This window comes from Indicator indicator, chromosome 12, assembly GCF_027791375.1.
Source record: "Indicator indicator isolate 239-I01 chromosome 12, UM_Iind_1.1, whole genome shotgun sequence".
Taxonomy (NCBI): domain Eukaryota; kingdom Metazoa; phylum Chordata; class Aves; order Piciformes; family Indicatoridae; genus Indicator; species Indicator indicator.
In genome coordinates this window covers 8,275,414-8,290,328 of record NC_072021.1, presented here as the reverse complement: position 1 = coordinate 8,290,328, position 14,915 = coordinate 8,275,414, and the positions used below count along the sequence as shown (strand labels likewise).

Here is a 14,915-nt window from a genome sequence, read left to right as displayed (position 1 = left end):
GTGGAGCTCATTATCAACAATTAGCAGCAGCAGAGTGTTCAAGTGGGAACTCAAGACTGAGCTCAGCAAATGACTTTGCTCCAGCAAACAGTTCTAGATCTTAACTGAACCAGCTGCAAGGTTAGGGCAACAAATAGAATCTTTTCTTTCAGACTAAACTTCAAGGAACAAAACAGGAATATATTTTACCTTGAGGCTCTCATCACTGCGATTATGTAGTTGAATTAAAAAAAAATTTAAAAAAAAGAAATCAATTTACTGCTAAGATTCTAATCCGCTTTGTCCACTCCTGGCTGTGCACTGTTGCTTTCTACATAAAGCAAACTATGCAGTCACTTGGTAATGGCCCAAATTTATTTTGTGATTCTCAAACTGCTATTTGCAACATCACAGAAAGGAAATTCTGTGGCAACTTCAGGGTCAAAGTGGTTGAATATTCACACTCTGTGTATTTGAGATTGCATCCTAAACCACATAAATGAGACTGTTGGTAGATTTGGATTATCACCAGAACACTGGAATCTTGGGAGTGACCTGGAACTTCTTTTTCAGCTACTACGGGGCTGAAAATTACTGAGAGAAAACCAAACTAAATTAAACTAAGGAACAAATCTATATTTAGATCACAATTTCCGCATCAAAAATAACGGAGATGATTCACTGAATGCTGTTTTTCCTCCAATGTGCTGTGTTTCTGTTCAGTAAAATGTTCCTTAAGCACTTGTTATTAAAATTTGAAAAGCAAAAACTGACCTGGTCAGAACAGATTTTTCTTTTACTACCCACAGCCTCCTGACTTTCAGCAATATCCAGCATTTCATGACACAAAAATCTAGCCATGGTCTATGAACCATTTCCATCCCCAAAGTGGTAGTGAGAGCAATATAATTCAATTACAAAACCTGGAAACAGTTTAAACACCATTTGAAAGCAAACAGTTACAGTCCCTTATGCCCACGCCTGGGAAGCATCCAAATGGAAGTTCAAGATCCCATGGCAATTTTTCAAACTGAGTAGGAGCTATCCCAATCTCAATTAAAACCAGATTTGAATGTCCAAAGCAGTGTGTCAGCAACTGCTGAGAGCCCATGGCTGTCACGTTTCTGGAGCTTTCTGTGCCTGCTCACCTCTGAGCAGCACTCTGCCAGGTGCCACACATGCAAAGGGGAATGCCTCTCATCAACACATGAAGCACAGCTTGCTCAGGGCATCGCCCAGCCTGGCCTTCAACACCTCCAGGGAGGAGGCAACCACAACCTCTCTGGGCAACCTGTTCCAGTGTCTCACCACCCTCACTGGAAAGAATTTCTTCCTAATCTCCACTCTCAATCTGCCCTCCTCAAGCTTCAATCCATTCCCTCTCATTTTATCACCACAAGCCCTTGTAAAAAGTCCCTTTCTGCCTTTCCTGTATCCCCCTTCAGACACTGGAAGGCAGCTCAAAGGTCTCCCCAGAGCTTTCTCTTCTCCAGGTTAAACAGCCCCAACGTTCTAAGCCTGTCCCCACAGGGGAGGTTCTGCAGCCCTTCAATCATCTATGTGGCCCTCCTCTGGACCATGGCAGGGGGTTGGAACTAGCTGATCTTTAAGGTACCTTCCAACTTAAACCATTCTATGAAAGAGAAGCTACCATTTGAACCCACATTTAGATATTATTTTGTTTTCACACCAGAAGTGTTAAACATGACTTTGGTGGCCACATCAAACACTTCGATAGCATCAGACTGTAAAGTGAACTCACATGCATAAACACAAACTACCTACAGGCAGCAGGGATCATCTCTTATTTGCCATTTCCTAATCTTTACACATTTAATAAGTTTAAAGGTGTGTTGTGGTTTGTTTGGATTTTTTAAAAAAGAGTGGTTTTAATGACTAGTTTTTTTCTTTCAGTCACTGCTACAGAATTTTCTTGGTTATGTGCTGTTTCAAGAGAGGCTGGGGAGGTTTCCTCTGTGCTTTAAAGCCTGCACAGCCACCACTCAGGAGCTCAGGTCTTCAGCTGCCAATGCTGAAGCACAAACTCCTACTCCAAGATCAGCTACATGATCTATAAGCATGTAACAGTGTGAGAGCTGAAATCCCCCTCCCACACTGACAATGACCAGGCTAGCTCAGTCTGGAAGCAAATGCAAGCTGTATTTATAGGCAAATCTACAATCTATGATGAAATGCAATGAATATGTACAAATAGACACAATGCACAACATTCACAAATAGGTACAATCAACAGAAAAGCACAACCAAGCTCCCTTTGCTTTCCCCAAGGGGCCTCCCCCCCAAACCTCCTGGCAGAAGGCAGAGAGTCAAGAAGCAGAGAGGCTGTTAGACGTAGCTTGTCAAGGTCAGTGTGTTATCTTCAGCCAGGAAAGAAGAAGCAGGCAGCAGAAAGAAGAAGCAAATCAAGCTGAGAACTGCCCAACTCTCCAACCTTGTTTTGAGGAGAGATTCTTAAACATTTCTATCTCTCCAATGGAAGTGTTTAGAACAACCATTATTTTGCTATCTTACACCAAATAGTGATTTATTTATATTCTTTCACTTTCTCTGCTCAAACTTTGTGAAGAAAAATTAAAAAGTCTTAAAACCATCACAAGGCAGAAGGCTGCAATCCTGAGTTTAGAGAGAAAGGCAGACAAGGAGTTTCTAAAAACAGAGGTATAAGCCTCGAGGAGAATCAAGCTTTCCAACTGCCTCACTCAACTGGTTTCCTAGTGCAACATCTCAGGCTCCTGCTATTTGGAGCTGAGTCATCTTCATCATCCACATTTGGGGCTTTCTTTGCCACAGTACCAAACTCTTCAGTGATAATATTAAGAAAAGGAAATCAGTAAAAGGCAAAAGCACTTTTATGGCTAAAGACATCGCTCTGTTGACTTCCCCAGTGCAGCTGAACAGTGCATCTCAAAAGCAGTAAGCCTTGAAATAAAAGCAGGAACATTTTCAGGGGACATAACCACACAGGCTAACTTCCTAACAGGACAGAGAGAAGATTTTTTTTTCTTGGAACATCAATTTTTCAAGTATCATTTTACAAAACTCAGAATTCTGAAATTGTGACTCAGTGGGATTGTAAAATACATGTATTGCTGAAGGATTTATGGTGCATTGAGAGAAACTGAATGCAGTGTAAGCAGAGAGATGAAGACACTTCTTCCCTCAAGAGGAGTTGCAGAATGACTTGGTGGAAAGTTGAATGAGGTGCCTTTCTCCTGCACTGTGCAATTACCTCTCTATAACCAGAGCTGGCTGCCAGTTGCCAGATTTACACCATCCACTGCAAACAGTGGTAAAGCAGCAGCCTCTGCACCTTCCTGGTGCTGCTCCCATGGACACAACATTTATAACTGCAGTCAGCAGAGCAACAAGCTTGCTTGAGGACAAGTTCACTTCCCTCTTTGCAAAAGACTAAGTGCAAAAAAAGAACTAAGTGCAAAAGATCTTCATGAGACAGGAGATTCAGGTCTGAAAAACATCTGACACTTAACTTGGTTGCAGGGCCGAAGGTAATTAAGCTGTGAGGGTAATGGGGGAGGATGGAGCACACAAGTTGGTAAACGTACAAAATCAAATGCAGACTTTTTGTTTTCTCAGACAGGTTTTAACTAACTTGCACTTAACACTGTTACCAACGTGCCCACAGCATCCTCCCACCCTGAACCACTCAGCAGTCCTAGCAGCTGCTGCCCCCACCTCAACTCCTGATAAAATTAGGAGATGTCAGACATTTGGTGTACTAGACTCAATTAACTCCAAATCATAAAGCAGAAAGAAAGGGAGGGAGAAATTGAATTGCCACAAAATACTTCTGCTCCCAAGTTCTGTACCTTGGATGACTGCAGTTCAAGCATTGCTGGTTTGAATCCAATTCTGGAAACCACAGAACATGATTGGAAAAGTTCTTCTAAAAACGTAAACTGCTTTGAATTTAAATTCACCCTGCTCCAACATAAGGCTACATGAATACTGTGTTGTCAGGATTCTATACTGTTTGCATTCCTATTTTTCCAAGGCAAAGTAAGAGAAAAGACATATTTTAAAGGCAATTAAGAGGATATAAATGTTGTGCACTGCAAAAGCAGAGCTCTCAAAAGAGCAGAGTCCTGGCAACTATCATAATCCTTTTGAAACTGTTCATATTAAGATTAAAGATCACTTTGTTCCTCTATTCCCACAACTAGTTGGTATGGTAAAAAGATCAGTCCCCCAGTTTTATATGTAACATCTTTAACATTTGCTCCCCTTTCTGTGCATGTGATTAAATGTAACATTTTGAAATCCCAAAGTTCTGAGAAAAGCATAAATCCTTGTCCACAGCTGCTGTTCAGCTCTGGAAACACATGCATTTGCTTTTCAAGCATCTACCATCAAAAAATCCCCAAGGACCTGAACTGGAGAACACCTGCATCTCTTCATTTAGTTCCAATAACAGAGTCTAAACTCCAAAATTACAAAAATAGATGCTGTGTTCAGCTGCACTTACATTCTGCCCCTAATTCCCGTGAACAAAAATGCTAAGAGCATGAAATCATTCAGGCAAGCTCTGTCATCGGAAGGATAAGATTTTTTGCACCAGAAGCCCAGTGGGAACTTGATAGAAAACTGGCAACAATTACAGATAAAGTACATAGTGAAACCCTCAGGGAAAGAAGAGGAAATGTAATAAGATAGATAGGTATAATTTTTACACATTCATGCTCAAACCACAAATGTGAATTGTCTTTAATTGCTCCAATATATTAAAGGTTTTTACTCATTCACTGGGTCACAGCTTTCAAAAAGAATTCAAAGTAGATCATTAATTTTCTATTGCAACTTGGGGTTTTTCAATTTTATTTACCAGCACAAATGCTCTCTTGAATTAGAGCTGGGAACTTCAAATTCTCTTTGTTCCTGCTTTAAAAGCCAGGCTTTGCAGTAGCCCCAATCTTGAACTGCCAGAAATGGGGAGCTGGGGGCATAGGTATGTGTGTATGCATAAAAATTAACACCTAAAATCTGCTTTAAAAGTCAGTTCTTGCAGGTAAAAATCAGCTGGTTTATGAAAGAGGGGAAAAATACATTGTTCCTGCTGGTACAACACTTATTGGCAGTTTAAGATATGCTTTATTTAGTCTCAAAAACATTGAAGACTCAGGGAGAGAGAAGATGGAGTATCTGATCTAAACCTACAAAATACTGATAGTGGCAAAAATAAATCCAAAACTACTTAAGGAAAAGCATCACTTAACTAATAAATTCCAGCTTTTCCAAGGGCATTTGCAGCTCTCCCAAGCCAGAGAAGCCCTCTCACTCCTCCTTTGCTGTGCTGGGTGTATCAGTTTACCACCCATGGGCACGACATTAACACAGGTACTTCTGTTTACTCCCTTATTTCACTGCTGCAGGATGGAATATTTAAGCTGATCTCAAAGAAAACTTTCTATTAATTGTGTTTTTTATTTTAGTTCCTCTTGATTTATATGTCATAAAGCTCTCCATGCACCAGCTGTGCACGCACTCCCAATTATTCCATACAGCAAAGCAAATAGAGCTTAATCAGCTCACCTCATCTATTCAACAGCTGCTCATAATTAAATCCTAACACCAGCATACATTTGGAAATCTCCCTCTTTCTCTCAACTGGCCAGGTGAAACAAACAAGGTCTGCAGCTTGCTCCAGGGTTAATAAAGCCAGAGTTATTTCAGAGAAGCAGTAAGAAGACCTTCCCAAGCCCTGGGGTAATGGAATAATCTCTTCTCTTGTACTTATTTTCTGTGCTGCAGTTTTGATAAAGTCTGGGGAGTGTAACCACTGCTTTCTACAGCTATGCAAAGAGACACCTGAGGCAGTTTCCCATAGTACAGAAGTATCCAGAATTCACAGACCAGCATTGCAGACTTGCATTTAAAGACTAAACAAAATCCTATTTATACTCTTGGTCCCTAGCACCTCTTCTGCTACACGCAGGTCAGTTTTCCACTGTGCTGATAGGACACTTTGTGCACCAAAGTGTGAAGCACTCTTGTGGAGTAACCAGCAGTTTGTGCACTTGATACCTATAATATTCCTTGTGCCTGGAGGTGCTACACGTAACACACTTAATGCTGCCCTTCTTGGCACTACATTGTATGGAGTTCTTTCCTTTCCTGGTTATACTCCATGAAGTAAGGTACTACTGGAACCACTGTTTTTGCTTCTCTTCTTTTCAGCAGCCACAACAGAAACAGCAAGAAATAAAACACTGGTGCCAAATGCTTCAGCACTCCAACTGCAAATGCACCCTCAGGCTTTGCAGGGCCACCTAAAGACAAGGAGTACAGGGGAGCTGCACAATCACCCTGGGCACCCTGGATCATATATTCAAGTGGTACAAGACAGCAGGCAACTGCTGACTCTGCAGGGAGAGGAGGAGGCTCCCCAGGTACACCCTGATTTATTCAAGAAGTCATTCACCCAGCATTTTATATCCTTGGCATTTTATATCCAAACTGCTTTGATTTTAATTTAGATCCAGTTTTTTTCTGTTCAGCTTCACGGACACACAATGTATTAATTAAGTTACTCTTCTTTCATTAAATTCTTTATGCAACGAAACATTTTTAACCGTTATTGTATTCAAGCTTCTTCCATAGTACCTAGAAATTGTATCTCTGCATCTCTTGGCTTTACATACAGAAAGATATTAGATCAGTCTGTCCTTACTGGAGGTGGCTTCTCAGCTTTGTAGAGCTCCAGTGCAGCCCTCTGCCCTGCTGCATGCTGCGAGCAGCAGCTCCACTCACTGAGTTTGCAGAGTTTTACGAATCCTTGTAACTGAGTTTATGCAAGTGCTAGGTGACAACTTACCCAGTCCCACCAAGCTGGACCTGCTGTTCCCCTGCTCTCCTTTGAGAACTCATGTGCACCCTGTGAGCATCAGCTGTACAGATATTTGCACATAGCAGACTTGGCCAACCCTGGCCTTACCTCCAGCAATCTGATAGCACAGAACAATTCTAGATGGTTTTTCTCATCTTCCCTGGATAGCTTTTTTCATTCTTTCCACAAGCAGGTTGCACTACTCTCTTCACCCTTCTCTGTAGTTCAGATTCCTATCCCAGGACATCCTTATCTGACACTAGGAGGATAAACTGTTGAAACAGCACAACTTCAGCACTGCACAATCACCTCCAGGAGTACAGCTTCAAACAACCCTTTTATTCCCCTGAAGCATAAGTTGAATTTGCTGTCAAATTCTCCAGCAGAGCCTTCTTAAGTTCCCAGAAGTGACTGCAACTGACAGTAAAAGCATTTTTATGCTCTCCTATCACTTTGTTTTCCCTCCATGCAGGTTTCATACTCACAATGAAAAGCACAGCCACGTCTGCTGTACTAAATTGCCTCAGCTCCTTTAGCAAGTATTTCTAAGAGGGCTTTAATGAACTCCCTCATCATTTGTATACAACCTGAGATCATGTAGCCAGTAATGTAGCCTGGTTCCATTTATATTAAAACAAACAGAAAACCCCACCAAACAAAAACAACTGAAAAAATTAATTTACAACATATTATTCAGAGAATTTACAGAATGGGTTGGGTTGGAAGAGACCTTAAGATCATCTAGTTCCAACCCCTGTCATGGCCAGGGACACCTCCCACTAGAGTCCAGGTTGCTCAAGGCTTCATCCAACCTGGACTTGAACACCTCCAGGGAGAGGAGGCATCCATGACCTCCCTGGGCAACCTGTTCCAGTACTCTTCATGTTTACTGGGAGAGCTTTCCCCTCCCATTTGTCATCAGCCACAGATGTCACCTTACTGATCTAGAGAAGCAGAGCTGAGCATGAAGGTTGTGTGAGTACACAGAACCCACACAAGTGCACAGCTCCTTTCAAATGCAATTAACAGTCTACAACAAAAATCAGAGAACTAAAAAGAGTCTCAAAAAAGACAGAAAATATTTGGTAATAGCAATAAATATAATCATGAACATTTAAAAGCTACTTAAGTGAGACAACAGACAACAGCTGCAACACATTTTCACTTTTTTTTTTCCATGGATCTGAATAATTCAGAGACTGTTGCATCATGAATTGCTTTTCTACAATTTTTTAGTCACAGGACCTTAAGATAATTCTTATAAAACCACTACCATTAACATTTCCAATATGATCACAGAATCACTAACACTGCAAAAGACCTTTAAGATCATTGAATCCAACCACAACCCAACTACCATGAGCACCAAACTATATCCTGAAGCACCACATCTACAGCTTCTTGAACACCTCCAGGGATGGGGACTCCACCACCTCCCTGGGCAGCTTGTGCCAACCCCTCACCAGTCTCTCACTAAAGAAGATTTTCCACTAAAGAAGTTCAACCTAAACCTCCCCTGGCACAACTCAAACCCACTGCCTCTTGTCCTGTCACTGGTTACTTAGGAGAAGAGACCAACAGCAGCCTCGCTCCATTCTCCTTCCATGGAGCTGTAGAGCAATGAGATCTCCCCTCAGACTTCTCCTCTCCAGACTAAACCACCCCAGCTCCCTCAGCTGCTCCTTGTATGATGCCCTCCAAACCCCTCAGCAGCCTCATTGCTCTTCTCTGGACACCCTCCAGCCCCTCAATGTCTTTCCTATGCTGTGGTGCCCAGAACTGATCCCAGTGCTGAAGCTGTGACCTCACCAGGGCTGAGTCCAGGGGCACCATCTCTTTCCTGCTCCTGCTGGGCAGCTGGATGCTGTTGGCCTTCTTGGCCACCTGGGCACACTGCTGGCTCCTGTTCAGCTGCATGTCCACCAGCATACCCAGATCCTTTTCCACTGAGCTGCTTTCTAGCCTGGGGCATTGCTTGGGGTTGTGGTGACCTAACATCTGGTCTTGTTAAACCTCATCCCAACGACCTTAGCCCATGGATTGAACCTATCCAGATGTCTCTGCAGAGCCTTCCTTCCCTTGAGCAGATCAACACTGCTGCTCCATTTAGTGTGGTCTGCAAACCTGCTGTGGGTGCTCTCCATGAAACATACAATTAGAGTCCCTGCAAAATTACCCTTCCAGCTGCTGCAGAGCTTGGTGCTTCCAGACACTGACTCTGCACAAGAATCAGCTGTTGCTTACACATGCACATAACAATTACAAAGATGGCAATAAACTCACTGTTACTGCTCTGACTAAGGACATTCAACAGCCATTACAGATAAAATAAACTAGACAAAATCACACTTTCCAGTTGACTTTTGTGCTTCACCATACCAGGCTCAGCTCACTCTTTTGCTTTCCTGACACTTCTGCAATGGTTGGGTTTTTTCCACCTGTTTGGTTCCACCTTTAGCATGGCAAACAGATAAACTTTCAAAAACACAAAGGCATGATTTGTAAAATGCACCACACTGACACCAAAACCCAGATCCATGTGTATTTCACACGCTGCACTGCAGTGATTTTAAACTGCCAGTGTGGCTTGAAACAGGGAAATGCTTCGTTTAAAGCCCACAGAAACCAGGAGCAGGTCAGCTCTGAGTGTTTATGCCCACAAAGCCAGCAGCAGCCTTACATTTAGCCAAGCAACTCTCTGAAAATAGTAACCAAGTTTGATGATGTCAAGTATGTGCGCTGTAGCATCTTAAAAATCAACTATTTATTATTAGTAATAATTTTTACACAAATTCTTAGTTAATTATGCTGCAAATGTAAATGAACCATTCTGAATTCAGTATGGCAACTTTGGTAGAAGCAGCCAGACCTGAAAGACAAAGGGAAGAAAAAATATACCTAATACTTTTATTTTCTGCTATGAGGACAGGCTGAGGAGTTGGGGTTGGTCAGCCTAGAGAAGAATCCAGGGGGACCTTAGAGCTGCCTTCCAATACTTGAAGGGATCCTACAGGAAGGCCGCAGAGGGACTTTTCCTGAGGGTGTCTAGAGATAGGACAAGGGGGAATGGTTTGAAGCTGAGGGACGGCAGGGTTAGACTGGAGCTTAGGAAGAAGTGCTTCACTACAAGGGGGATGAGACTCTGGAATAGGGTGCCCAGGGAGCAGCCTGGGGCTGTTCAAGGCCAGGTTGGATGAGGCCTTGGGCAGCCAGTTCTAGTTGAGAGGTGTCCCTGCCCATGGTGGGGAGGTTGGAGAAGATGATTTCTGAGGTCCCTTCCAACCTAAGCCATTCTAGGATTCTATAATTCTAGGATCCTGTGAACATGGATCCTGCTCCCAAAAAAGTTTAGAAAAGGTTTTGTATAACTACCTTAGAAGGCAACAAATCAATGCAGCATTCCCTAGTGAATTTGACATACACCAAAAGGCTGCTTTCAGTTTGTGCATTTCACACCCTGCCAAAGCCAAGCTGTAGGCGTGCAGCATGAGAAACAGAGACTTTGGCCTTCAGCACATTTTACATCAAGTCCCTTTCTTGAAAGCGATGTTGGATAGGAAAAAGGCAAGGTGACAGCAGCTTCACAGGAGTTGTGCACTTACCAGAGTTAGGGCAGTAGTCTGTGTACTGTGGAATCTGGATTGTAAAGGCCACCAAATCTGGAGCTAGGAGGGATTCTGGCTTTCTACTCTCATTGAGCCACTTACTGCTGTGTAAGTCTCTGGTGTCAGATGGGCCTTGAATTAAAGGAATCAGCTTCTCTTTTCCACCATCACCTAAGGTGAAGATTAGACCCTTTACAGCTTTTACTTAAACAAGATAAATTTTCAACACAAACCTTCACTAGTCCAAAGAGCACAGCTATTAACAGTGTAAGTACAGAACTGAACGAAGAAATTGAAAAAGCAATCTCATATAAACTATTAAACAACTTCCTTTATGTCATTTTGTAAATGCCTTTACAAGCAGGAGGACTTCAGATTAAGTAATCAATTATCTTTAAGATAGTCCTTTCCATTCCACCTTTATAAAATAACATCGTTTAATACCATAATGACCTCAATATCAGAATGACCTCAATTTAGAGTTAAATACACTACAGTTCTCATGTTCTTGACGTGAGCTACCTTCTGAAAAGGTCACAGACACTGACTGCAAGAGTTCCTGCATGCTCTTAAAAAAAAAAAAAAAAATCTATTACAGAGATTCAGAAGCTCTTTATCACAGAGCCCTCAAAAACTTCCCAAGTGAAATATCCACTTCTACCATTAAAGGAAAACGAGACACTAAACAATAAACACATCAACATTAGGTCAAAAGGAAAGCAAAATGCAAACAGTCTGTGTAATAGGAAAATGCAGAATTATTCCAGTTTCTTCAGGGCTTTTAGATTCATATTTGTCTCATGGAAAAAAAAAATCTTTTTCTTTTTATTCAGTGTAAAACTGGACTATCCATGGGCCAGAATGGATCATCCTGGCACACTCAGAACAATAATAATAAACCCTCCCCAAAACAGAATACCCAAAACCCCCGATTCAGAGGAACAATGAATAAATTCTTGTTTCAGTAACTCTCCTTGTAAAAGGCAAGGCCAATTCTCCTCTACAGGCAATAAAGTTTTACATGGTCCAGCTGCACATACCTGGGGCTTTGGCACAAATTTTTATGGATCCCACGGTCCCAGAGGCGCATTTGACCAACGATGTGCCGCAGTACTTCAATTCAACGTTCTGGATTGAACCCTCCAGAGTTGGCAGGGGATTCTTAGATTTCACACCTAATAAAAGAAAACTGCAAATGTACTAGCCTGTTGAATTTAAATATTTTTATATTCCTTCACTGAGGCATTTAAACTTAATTAGACTTTAATTATCTCCCTTAGATGTTCCATCGTTCTGGTGGTGAAGTCACAGCTTCGAAATGGAAGTGAGAGAGTGCTGCAGGTTGGCATTTTCCTACAAAGTGGTGCATTAAAACACCAACAGACACAGTGAAGGAAACAATACCAACAGATACAGGGAGGGGAAACACACAAGACCACTGTGAAACTGGTATAATAAATATCTATACATCCAAGTACATGCACTTTTGCTTGCACTTTATAGGTGCCTGCCTCAACTCTTCTCTTTCATGTCTCCATATGATCCTTTCATTTCAGCATCTTAAAACGTCTGAGTGTTTCCAGCCTACATTTAGACACCACCATTCTTCCTCAGTAGCAATGCAAAGCTTTACATCCCTGCAGCCATAGAGCTCAGAAGGTCAGTGGCACACTTGCCATTTTCCAGCGGAAGCTGGAGTTCAAACCTTGCCTCAGGTCACAAGTGGAAATGTTTTGGTGGTCTCTCCTCAGCCCCCCATTGGTGCACACCAGCAAACTACCACACTGCTTGAAAGAGACTGGTGCTATTGGCAGGCATTTCTGAAGAGCTGCCTAGAACCACAGCACCAGCAGCAGGGGATCATACCAATCAGGACTGAGGTATGTTGGCAGGACTGGAAGGCAGCCCCCAAAACAACCCCAGAGCAAGGATGGAAGAAGCCAGCCCCTCCTATTTGGTACAACTCTGCCTATCAGAAGAAAACACATAAATTTACTTGCAAATTAGAAATAAATAGTTTCAACACCTGTAACAAGTATGAAAGGAAAAACTAACAGAAGTTACCATTTTTATGGGGTTTCTTTCCCCCTCATGCAGAAGTGCCTTGGAATTTGTCAGTTAAAACTGGCAAGCAGCCTGTTAATTATGCAAACATTAGTGCAATTATGGCAATGTTTCCTCACATACATAACAGAGGATTTGGTCCAAAGTCCATAATTAGGCAAGGCAAGTATAAGGGAATATCAGGTAAAAAAAAAAAAAATAGTATTTTAAAGTATTTTGGTATGTCTTTCAAGACAGTCACAGAGAGCTGAACACAGTAGAGACTTCACAGATTCTCTACAGAATCAACTCATTCCGGTTCTCTCCAGAGAAGGAGACTCCACAACCTCTCTGGACAGCCTGCTCCAGGGCTCTGTCCTCTCATGTTGACGTAGAACCTTCCGGGTTCCAGCTTGTACCTATTGTTCCTTGTCCTATTACTGGGCACCACCCAAAAGAGAGCATCACCTTCACCCTGACACCCACCCCTCAGATATGTATAGACATTGATCAGATCCCCTCTCAGCCTTCTCTTCTCCAGACCAAACAGCCCCAGGGCTCTCAGCCTTTCTTCATAGCAGAGATGTTCAAGTCCCCCAGTCATCCTCATGGCTTTTCATTGGACTCTCTCCAGCAGACCCCTGTCTCTCTTGAACTGGGGAGTCCAAAACTGGACACAGTATTCCAGGTGGGGTGTCACCAGAGTGAGGGCAGGAGAACCTCCCTAGCCCTGCTGGCCACACTTCTCTTGCTGCACCCTAGGATACCATTGGCTCTCTTGGCCACAAGGGCACTTTGCTGTCCCATGCAGAACTTGCTGTCCACCAGCACTCCAAGGTCCTTCTCCATGGAGCTGCCTTCCAGCAGGACAACCCCAGTCTGTGCTGGTGCCTGGTGTTGTTCTGCCCCAGATGCAGGACTCCGCACTTCTTGTTGAACTTCATGAGGTTCTCTTTTGCCCAGCTCTCCACTCTGTCCAGATCTTGATGGATGACAGCACAGCCTGACAGGTGTCAGCCACGCCCCCCCAGCCCAGTTTGGTATCATCAGTGAACTTGCTGAGGGTCCACTCAACTCCCTCATCCAGGTCACTGGTCTTTAATACCTATTAATAATCTTTAATAGGTATTAACTACTTAGAAGAAATTCCTTAGAAAAATGATATGTCTTAAACTTGGTAATTGTGCTTCTAGTTCATAAACACTGAAGTGTTTTTGGTGCTACATATAAAAATCATTTGGTAATTAGACTTCTTGGCATAGATTCATTCAAGTTTTGTTCTGGTAAAACGTTAAAATAACCCTTGAGTCCCAAGCACTTTCCAAGGTAGGAAAAGAGAAGCAGCACAGCAAGGGACACAGGGTTGCCATGTGAAAGCAGGTTGCACATTCTGTGCATATTTTCTTATCACAACTGAACCTGTTTCCTGTGTTGGAGGCATGTTCAGCCTTTTTCTCATTTGTGACTCAGGAAGGCTGCAGGCTCAAAGAATGCTCACTGCAACCCATCTGTGTGCCTGCCACTGCAACACCCCATCAGCTCTCAGCCTGAAAGATCAGCTACTAGTTTGAGTCTCCTGAACACACCCTCGTTCCCAGCCTTGCCTGGGGTAAGCCTCTTTTAAAGCTGCAAATCCCCTTTGATCTAAGGTGTGGTATCAGACACCACACATGAATTTGCCAAAAGCAGATAGTGTATCTGTAGGTATTTCCTAGCCCTGGCTTTGCCTCCTCCTGCTTCCTATGAACTTCTGCAGACAGAGGCCACAGTGTTTAAAAAGAGCAGAAAGACAAAGTGTATTTCTCCATGTCTTCTACCAATTCAATCCCAAAGAATATAAAATCCTGTTAGCAAAAGCCAAGGTTACAACCACAGGAAAACAAATCTGAGTTCATAATTTGACCTCTGTCTTTTAAGCCTTCTGAAAACTGGTAGCTTCTTGCTAGTTCCATCTTTCAGCCACTCTTTTATGCCTCAAAATCCAAGGTGTGCTGTCAGATCCATCTCTCTCACTTCACTAGGGAAGATTATGTACTTTTCAAATGAAATATTTTCCACCATGGAATCCACTTTTAGATCAATGCAACTTGTCCCAGGTCCCTGCAGTCGCTGACATACTAAGTGCAAGTAGAAGGGAATCAGCTACCTAGAAAACCAAAACTGTGACCTGCCTTTAGATCAGCTCAGGATTTCTGCTAACGACTCCATCAATATTAACATTCACTTCATTTAAAATCTGGTTTTAAAAGTTGCCTAATTAGTGATTTTCCCAGTAGCCTCCACATCTTTCACTAATCCTTTTGTAATAAGGTCAAGTTACAATGCTTAATGGAAACCCAAGTGACAAAATCCGAACTGAGCAATAGAAAAGACAGGAAGCCAGCAGAAGATTCTGAGAACTGTGTGACACCAACTCCCTGAAATAC

The 14,915-nt window shown here is 42.6% G+C and overlaps 1 protein-coding gene across 2 annotated transcripts in view; it reads right to left on the bottom strand.

Moving 5' to 3' along the window:
• VPS13B (vacuolar protein sorting 13 homolog B) overlaps positions 1 to 14,915 on the bottom strand; it is a 316,612-nt gene that overhangs the window by 219,027 nt on the left and 82,670 nt on the right. For both annotated transcript variants that reach the window (XM_054385615.1, XM_054385616.1), the window contains exons 17-18: positions 11,487 to 11,621; positions 10,444 to 10,617 (exon numbers count right to left, since the gene is read on the bottom strand). In XM_054385615.1, the coding sequence (XP_054241590.1) occupies positions 10,444 to 10,617; positions 11,487 to 11,621 (309 nt within the window). The remainder of the gene's footprint in view (positions 1 to 10,443; positions 10,618 to 11,486; positions 11,622 to 14,915) is intronic.